At 54.0% G+C, this 8686-nt stretch overlaps 1 protein-coding gene across 5 annotated transcripts; it reads left to right on the top strand.

Moving 5' to 3' along the window:
- Positions 1 to 226: 226 nt before the first annotated feature.
- On the top strand, positions 227 to 8105 carry KDF1 (keratinocyte differentiation factor 1). Of its 5 annotated transcripts, none has more exons than XM_036824686.1 (5): positions 264 to 309; positions 1556 to 1638; positions 5195 to 6265; positions 6806 to 6880; positions 7447 to 8095. In XM_036824686.1, the coding sequence occupies exons 3-5, from the start codon at positions 5227 to 5229 to the stop codon at positions 7527 to 7529; spliced, it is 1197 nt and encodes a 398-aa protein (XP_036680581.1). In that variant the 5' UTR covers positions 264 to 309; positions 1556 to 1638; positions 5195 to 5226; the 3' UTR covers positions 7530 to 8095. The 5 variants fall into 5 exon arrangements, with proteins under 5 accessions (XP_036680551.1, XP_036680581.1, XP_036680561.1 ...); XM_036824666.1 differs by having other exon boundaries at positions 268 to 309; positions 1552 to 1638; XM_036824676.1 differs by lacking the exon at positions 264 to 309 and adding an exon at positions 724 to 982 and having other exon boundaries at positions 1552 to 1638.
- Positions 8106 to 8686: the final 581 nt, after the last annotated feature.

The following is an 8686-nucleotide window of genomic DNA, read 5'->3' as shown; positions in this document are numbered from 1 at the left end:
TAATAGAAAAGCAAACTGAGCCCCGGCGTCTGTCCACCGTGCCCACCACACCTCATTTACCCGGACTAGGCCGAGCTCTGCTCTCGCAGTCCGCGGACCGAGTGCCAGAGCCCGGCCGCAGTGCCCGCCCAGCTCCCAGGGCGGGGCCTCGGCCCAGGTGCGCGGCGGAGGCGCTTCGCGGAGGCAGGAAGTGTGTCCCCAGCGGCTACCCGTGCAGCGCTCCCGCGAGACGCTCACCTGCGCCCCAGGTGAGCGGCGAGGGGGGCGGGGGGAGGGGCCGAGCTGGAGGCGGCTCACCTGGCGGGACAGGTAAGCCCCGCGCGGGCCCGAGGGGGCGCGAACCAAGGCGGCACCGGTGTGGAGAGACCCCCTAGGCTACGCCCGGGCGAGACGAGGGTCCCGGGGCCGGTTCCTCCGGTGCCACCCTCCCACTTCCGGGGTGCGCGGGCCGGGCCCGGCCAGGGAGCGGCCTGAGCGGGCGCCTGGTCTGGGCGGGCAAACTGGGGTGAGGGGGCCGTGTTCGCCCTTAGGGCTGCGCTGGCTTGGGGTGGGAGCCGTGCTTGCTGGGGAGGCGGGGGCGGGAGGGGAGAGGGGGCCGTGCACACCCTGAGGAACAGTGTCGAGAGGCTGGGTCCGCCCGCGGGAAGAGGGCCCCTGCAGCTGGCGAAGCTGGTGCTTGCCCCGATGGCATTGCTGGTGTAGGGGCTATGCTAGTCCGAGCGGCAGTGCCGGGGTCTGCTTCTCCCTTGCCCCCGGGACTAGGTGCCCGCGGATGCGGGAGTCCCGGGCTGAGCCTTTGGGGCAGGAGATCAAGGGTGCACGGATGCCGGGCACGAGAGCCGACGGCTGTTTCGTGAGCAGGGCTGGGGTGCCCCTCTTGGCTGGGTGTGCAAGACTCGAGTGGGTGGGACACAGGCTGGTGCGGCCGGTCCTGACCTGAGCACCTTCGGAAGAAGGGGATGGGACGGAGACAGACCTCGGAGTATGTGTGTTCTCAGGGACTACGGGGGAGTGGGAGAGCATCAATTAGAAGTTTGGGGAGGGTGTGCCTGGGGCCTGGGAGCTTCTGACCCTGAGGAGGATCCCTGCAGTGCCTTGGGGCACCCACTGACCCAGCCCCTCCCAGGTGCCAGGCACAGCTCTAAGGCCCCTGCGCAGTAAGATCTCATTTAAACCTCAAGGTGGCCCCTGAAGATACTCCTCACTCCCCTTGTTAAAGACAAGAAAACTGAGGCCAGGAGTCTTACCCCAGGCCACAACAGGAGCCCCTGATAAACCAAGAGACTGGTGTTCCGAGGATTTTGGAGGTGGGGGCAGCAGCAGTGAGGGAGAGATACAGCCAGGACAAAATGGGCTGAGATTGACTTTAGGAGGGTTTAGGGCCTAGAAAGGAGGAGAAAACTGAAGCCAAGCACTGTCCTTACCCCAGGTCTTGTCCCCCTTTCCTCCATCCCCCCCCGCCCCCCCCCCGAGATGTGTGGCACAGAGCAAAGTACAGGGGCTCCAGAGTCTGGCGGACCACAATACAAATCCAGCTCCATTCCTTTCCAGCTAGGTGTCTCTGGGCAAGTCACTTCACCTCTCTGAGCTTCAGATTCCTGACCTGTAAAGTGGAGATATAATACTTGCCGGGCAATTGTGAGTGTTAAATAAAGCAAAAGTCCTCTTGAGCTGGAGCCTATTTCTGGCCCATTTGCTGCTGCTTCCTCAGCATTTAGTACAGTGCTGAGCACATGGTAGGTGCTCAGAAAATATTTGTTGGATGAATTTAATGAATGGTAGCGACTGCTAAAACCTTGGAGGTAGAGGAGACAGTAACCAAGACCATGAATAACCTCTTGTTGTTCTTACAAACCCCAGGTACCCCAGAGCTCAGTGTGGTTCAAACAGTGTAGATGTGCCCACCCTCCTGATCCAAGGGCTGAGCCTGAAAGACTCAGGGCTCTCCCTATGCAGGCCCTCCTTGGGCACAGGCTCACCCATGGAGCTGGCAGCTGACCACTTTGCCCCCTTCCTCCCAAATAATAGATGGGATGGGGTAGTGGATAAGAGTCTGGGCCAGGCCACTTGCATTCAAACAGCTGTGTGGCTTTGGACAACTTAGTTAACCTCTCTGTGCCTCTGTATAACAACAACAACAATAATACCTACAAATAGGGTTGTGAGAATTAATTAGTTGAATACATTTAAAGCACTGAGAATAATGTAAGCTTTCAATAATTAACTCTTTTACTAGAAGGCAAACTCCTGAGGTTAGGGAATTTTGTCTGTTTTACCACTTTATCCACGGAATTTAGAAGTGTCTGGCATACAGCAGGTTCTCAGTAAATATTCATAAATGAGTGAATGAATAAATCCATACCCACCCCAACATTGCTCAAACCCAGGCAAAGGTTTTTAACCACTTGCCTCTGGATTGTGAGGGACTTTCAAGTCACCTGTTACAATTTCAGTTTGCACACCTTTGGAGGGGGACTTCACCTTACTCTCGCCAGACTGCTGCTCCCCCCACTCTGGTCAGCCTGGAGCCTAAGTCCTTTCTCTTTCTACCTAATGGTCCTGGTTCTACCCAGAGGTCACACAGAATGTATTAGTCTCCTGAAGTACTTACTGTACCAAGCTTGTTCCAGACACTGATGCAGAAAGGAATCAGACACAGTCCCTGCCCCTCGGGGTCATATAGGCTTATCTTCAAACACTGGGTTCAAAGCCAACTCAGCTGACCAAGATCCCAGCAGAATGCTGTGGGGAGAGGGGCTCCCATCTGAGTTGAGGTTCTAGAGTGTCCTTGGAGAAGGACCGCTGAGTGGGGCTGGGGGAATGGGTTGAAGAGTTGCAGGAATAGTTAAAGAATTCCTGTATCCTCCTCATCCGCATTCACCATGGCTAACATTCCCTCCTTTTCTCTGTCTACACACATATACCTTCTGTTTTGGGGGGAACCCTTTGAGGTTAGGTTGCAGACATCATTCTTCTTTACCCCTAAATGCTTCAGTATATGTTGCCTAAGAATAAGAACATTGTCTTATTTAACACTGGAGATTTAACATTGACGTAATACTATTAAATAATATACAGTCTATTTTTAAATTTTACCAAGTATCCAATTTCTCCTTGTGATCCAGGATTCAATTCAGGATCACACAGTCCACTTAGTGTCATGTCCCTTAACTTGGGCTTGTCTGATGTTTCTTCATGATTACATTCAGGTTATACATTTTTGGCAGGACTACTCCATAAGCGATGCTGTGTCCTTTTTAGTGCATAGTATCAGGAGACACATCATGTCAGTTTGTCCCATTATTAATAATGTTAATTTTGATCATTTGATTAAAGTAGTGTCTGCCGAGTTTCTCCAGATTTGTGTTTTGTTGTTGTTGTTGTTGTTTTAAATTGTCACTGGCTGCCATAAGTAGAAGGGAATAGAGGTAGCCAGGATGGGGGCCTTGACAGTATGTGGGTGAGAGATGGTGGTGGGCCAGTTTAGGGAGGTAGCATTGATTTGCCCAAAGCACATTGCCTATTAGAGCCAGAACTGGGACTAGGATACAGATATCCTGATGCCCAGTCCCAGGTTCCTTTCACATCACCAGTTCTAGGACACTAGTGCCATTAAATCAGGGATAAATAAAAAGTTAAGAGATTAATGTCTCAGAAAATCCAGGCTAAGGATAGTTACTCCCCAGCACACCCCTACATGTGATCAAGGACCCTCCCAAGTACATCACTACGTAATGTTCCCGCAGGCAGAATTGTTTACTCCCATGATGCCCCATATATCCTACGTGTTCCAGCTCATGAGCTTTTGAGCATCTGTTTTCCCTACAAAACCATGTGTGAATCACAGGAACAGCGCCTATAGTTCATTCATTTTTGGTTCTTCTGTACCTAACACAGGGCCAGGTTCAGTGAAATCTTAGCTCTGAGCTTGCTAGCAACCAAGTCGAAAAGGGAAAGAAGATGTATTTTGAGGCTTGGCTTTCTCGTCTAGTCAAAGGAAGCAAAACAGTGCTTGATGTTAAATGTTGATAGGAGAGCAAATCTGAGCCATACTGAAACGTTGACTGGGGACCTGTTGATTCCCATGTCTGATCTGAAAGAGGAGGGGAAGAAAGGGAAGGTGCTAATGATCAGGTTCTGTAGCAAGTCAATGGAAAGGCATTTGTTGAGCAGCCTCAGAGGCTCTGTGCTGCTGGGCTTACCAACAGTGGGAAGAAGCTCAGGGAGACCATTGCCCAGAAAGTGAGATCTCAGGAGATTTTTCTTTTTATATGGTAAAATATGCATAAAATTTACCATTTTAATTTTTTAAAGTAATTTTAACGTTATAGTCCTGTGACATTAAACACATTCACACTGTTGTATAACGATCACCACCATCCATCTCTAGAACTTTTTCATCTTCCCAAACTGAAAGTCTACCCGCTATATACTAACTTTCCATTCTCCCCCATCTCCAGCAACTACCATTCTACTTTCTGTCTCTGTGAATTTGACTGTTCTAGATATTTCATATAAGTGGGACCATACAATATTTGTCCTTTTGTTTTAGGCTTATTTCATGTAGCGTAATGTCTCAAGGCTTATCAATGTTATAGCGTGTATCAGAATTTCATTTCTTTTTAGGGCTGAATAATATTCCATTGTGTGTATAGACCACATTTTGTTTATTCTTTCATCCATCAATGAACATTTGGGTTGTTTCCATCTCTGCCTATTGTGAATAATGCTGCTGTGAACATTGGTGTACCAGTATCTGTTTGAGTGCTTGTTTTCAATCATTTTGAGTATATATGCAGAAGTGATATTGCTGGATCAGATGGTAATTTTATGTTTAACTTTTCGAGGAAACTCCACACTGTTTTCCACAGCAGCCATACCACTCTATATTCCCACCAGCAATGCACAAGGGTTCCAACTTCTCCATATCTTCTCCAATGCTTGTCATTTCTGTTTTTAATAGTAACCATCCCAATGGGTGTGAAGTCCCAGGAGATTCTGATACATAGTTAGACCACAGAAAGAACTTCCTCTCTGGGGAGCAAGGGGATACTAGACAGGGTTCGTGGGCATACGTGGGCCCATCCACATCACAGACCTCTCAGAAACCAGAAGTCTGAAGCTCCTCAGGTCATAGCGCAGGAGCTCGCCGCTGACCTCTGATCCTGACTCCTTCCTGGCCTCTCCCCCACAGGTGCCTGGCTACGGCAAACCATGCGGTGAGCCATGCCCCGCCCTGGACACCCCCGCCCATCATCTGGGCCCCCACGCTTGGGACCCTGGGAGCGGCCAACGGAGCTATGCCTGGAGACATGTGACGAGCCATCCCGGGCCCCACCGAGCCGCCGCACCCGTAGGCCAGACCCCAAGGACCCCGGCCACCATGGACCCGAGAGCCTTACCTTCATCTCTGGCTCTGCTGAGCAGGCTGCTGAGCCCCCAGCCTGCTGCCTGCTCTGGCGACCCTGGGTGTGGGACTGGTGCCGGGCTGCCTTCTGCTTCCGCCGCTGCCGGGATTGCCTCCAGCGCTGTGGAGCCTGTGTGCGGGGCTGCAGCCCCTGCTTGTCCGCTGGGGACTCCCCTGAAGGGGCTGCTGAAGCCAACTGGGTCAAGGAGCACAACGGAGTGCCCCCCAGCCCTGACCGTGCCCCTCCCAGCCGGCGGGATGGCCAGCGGCTCAAGTCGGCCATGGGTAGCAGCTTCAGCTACCCTGACGTCAAGCTCAAAGGCATTCCTGTGTATCCCTACCGCAGCACCACCTCCCCAGCCCCGGACGCGGACTCCTGCTGCAAGGAGCCACTGGCCGACCCCCCACCCATGCGGCACAGCCTGCCCAGCACCCTTGCCAGCAGTCCCCGAGGCTCTGAGGAGTACTACTCCTTCCACGAGTCGGACCTGGACCTGCCCGAGATAGGCAGTGGCTCCATGTCCAGCCGAGAGATCGATGTGCTCATCTTCAAGAAGCTGACAGAGCTGTTCAGTGTACACCAGATCGACGAGCTGGCCAAGTGCACCTCAGACACTGTGTTCCTGGAGAAGACCAGTAAGATATCGGACCTTATCAGCAGCATCACCCAGGACTACCACCTGGATGAGCAGGACGCTGAGGGCCGCCTGGTACGCGGCATCATTCGCATCAGTACCCGAAAGAGCCGTGCCCGCCCGCAGACCACAGAGGCGCGCTCAACCAGGGTGGCTGCCTCTGCTGCCCCTGCCCCTGACAGTGGCCATGAGACCATGGTGGGCTCAGGGCTCAGCCAGGATGGTAGGTGGGGCCCCACAGGGCTGAGGGGCAGAGTAGAGGAGGCTCTGGACAGGGAGGGTTGCACTGGGGTCTTTGGCCACTGTGGGTCCACCCTCAGCCGGTCCCAGCTCTTCCTCCTCCTTTTTCTCCACTCTTCTACATCCCCTAACAGGTTCTTTCTGTCCCCTGCTGCCACCTGCCAGAGTAGCTTTCAGGCCCAACCAGCTAGCCTAGTTAACAGGACCCAGGAACCCATGTGAATTTGGACCTCTTACCTGGCCTGGCCTAACCAAAACCCCTACCCACCCATTCATCCCTGCACAGACAGACCGACCGACACACACACACACACACACACACACTCACACACTCTCTCCCTCTCTCTCTCTCCCTCTCTCTCTGTCTCTCTCTCTCTCTGTCTCTCTCTCTGCATCTTTGTTTTAAACATCGTTTCCCTAGCCCAACCCAGGGGTGAATGGCCCCTCTCTCAATGGGCTGAAGTGGGGAATAGGGTTGAAAGGATGTGATAATGACCGCTGCCCCTTCATGTTCCCTCCCTAGAACTCACAGTGCAGATCTCCCAGGAGACGACCGCAGATGCCATCGCCAGGAAGCTGAGGCCTTATGGAGCCCCAGGTTTGGTCCTGACATGAGAGTGTGGAGAGGAGAGGGGACTGCCCTAGCAGCCCCCCACCTGCCCCTCTCCCAGCTTCCTCCTGGGGTGGGTGAGGATGGGATCAGAAAGGGACGAGAAGCCTGAGCAGCCTTATACCCCATCCCAGTTCTGCAAACTGGCTTAAAGGTTCAGCTGGGAGAGATTCAGGGGGATGCCCCTGAACCAGCAGGGGTGGGGGGGCGGGGGGCAGGTGCCCAGAACCTGCATCTAAACCCAGGTCACTGGAGAGGAAAATGGAGGGCAGGTGAGGAGGGCCATCCATTGGTGCTGAGAAGGCACCATGTGTGGTTTCTACTGCTATCCTGTTGGCTTTTACAAGCCCCTGGGAGCAGGGTTATTACCCTTTAGAGAGCGAGACTGGGGTTCAGAGAGGTCAAGAAACTGAGTGGATCACCCAGCCAGGATCAGACTGACCCAGGCTCAAGTCCCCCTCTGCTCCTTCTCAGCAGGTTTCTCCCTGCCTGAGGGACTTGCATGAGCCCCTCCCCATCTCTGAGCCTCTGTTTCCTGCTCCCTTTCCCTTCAGGATACCAAGCCAGCCACGACTCATCCTTCCAGGGCACCGACACAGACTCTTCAGGGGCACCCCTGCTCCAGGTCTACTGCTAACCCGCACTGGGCCCAGGGGCCGCAACCCCTTCTGAGAGAAGCACGTCTACTGCATGAAGAGAGGGACCAGAACCCTCTTTGTGGGAGGGAGGCCATGAGCCCAGAAACAGTGCCCACTCTGGCTCCTCCTGCCTTGGCTGACTGGTTCCTGGACCACATGCATTTCACTGAGCCGTGGTACCCACATCCCCCGGGTCCTCTGCTGGCCTGACCCCTGCCTGGGCCTGTTCCTTCCTGCCCACAGTCTTCAGGAAGCCTAGGTCATGGAAAGCAAAGACTGAGGGGTTAACTTCTGGAACTGAATCCTGACTCTGCCCCCATAACATGCTCCCCCTGTAACATACACCCCATAACCGATCATGCAAACCTCCCCCTCCCCAGGACAGCTGGGAGGGAAGGTAACAGCTAAAAGAAGCTTGTCTTAAATGGATTGGGTTTGGGGGAAGACAGGGCCTCCGGAATTCTGTGGGCAGTGCCCAATCCATGTTACGTTCTGTTGAGCAGTTAGGTTCTCAGCTGATGTTCTACATGCTAACGTGACTATAGTACAAAACTTAATAGACATCTGTCTGCTCATCTTGGCTGTGATACTGTCCTTTCTGTCCCATTTGCCTGACTGCTGCGTGGAGCAGGAGACAGCACAGAGTATCCAGCCTGGCTTAGTGTCGCGGGGTTGAGGGCAGGAGGCTGAACTGAGAGCAGTGATGCCATCTCTCGGGCTCACGGTGAGTTCTAGGAGACAGAGCCAGTCACAGTGCCTGTGCCTGAGAAGGGTTTACCACGTGCTTTCTGTCACTGTTGAGAGGTCCTTCTAGGCAGGCCTGCCTGGACTCCCTCCGTTGCCCCAATTCACTGCCTGTAGGCTGGCCTGCTTCTGGCCATCCCTGCAGTTTCCCCAAATCCCTGAGCACGTGTCAGCCCACCCCACCTCAGACCTGCTGCTCCCTCCACCTCCCCCTGGTGCGGACAGCACTCAGGGTCGCTGGTGTCTGCTCAGCACTCCCAGCAACCCGGGAGTAGGGGGGGGGGGGGTCATTCTTCTTTCACAGGTGCTGGCGCTCAGAGGTGTCAAGGAATTTAGTGGGTCATGCAGCTACTAACTGTGGCTCTGTATCCGGAAGCTGGCCTCTTGGCAGTTGTGCCCCCAAGCTGGCAAG

This window comes from Balaenoptera musculus, chromosome 1 (assembly GCF_009873245.2).
Source record: "Balaenoptera musculus isolate JJ_BM4_2016_0621 chromosome 1, mBalMus1.pri.v3, whole genome shotgun sequence".
NCBI classification, from domain to species: Eukaryota; Metazoa; Chordata; class Mammalia; order Artiodactyla; family Balaenopteridae; genus Balaenoptera; species Balaenoptera musculus.
Note: the sequence above shows the minus strand (reverse complement) of the source record. Positions and strands in the feature narration are given on the sequence as shown.

What these genes read in the sequence shown, in the direction of transcription:
- KDF1 (XM_036824656.1), top strand. Translation starts at nt 5,227, where the DNA reads ATGCCCCGCCCTGGACACCCCCGCCCATCATCTGGGCCCCCACGCTTG. An exon ending in CTCAGGGCTCAGCCAGGATG is followed by an intron (nt 6,266 to 6,805) that starts GTAGGTGGGGCC and finishes TTCCCTCCCTAG; the next exon opens with AACTCACAGTGCAGATCTCC. An exon ending in GAGGCCTTATGGAGCCCCAG is followed by an intron (nt 6,881 to 7,446) that starts GTTTGGTCCTGA and finishes CTTTCCCTTCAG; the next exon opens with GATACCAAGCCAGCCACGAC.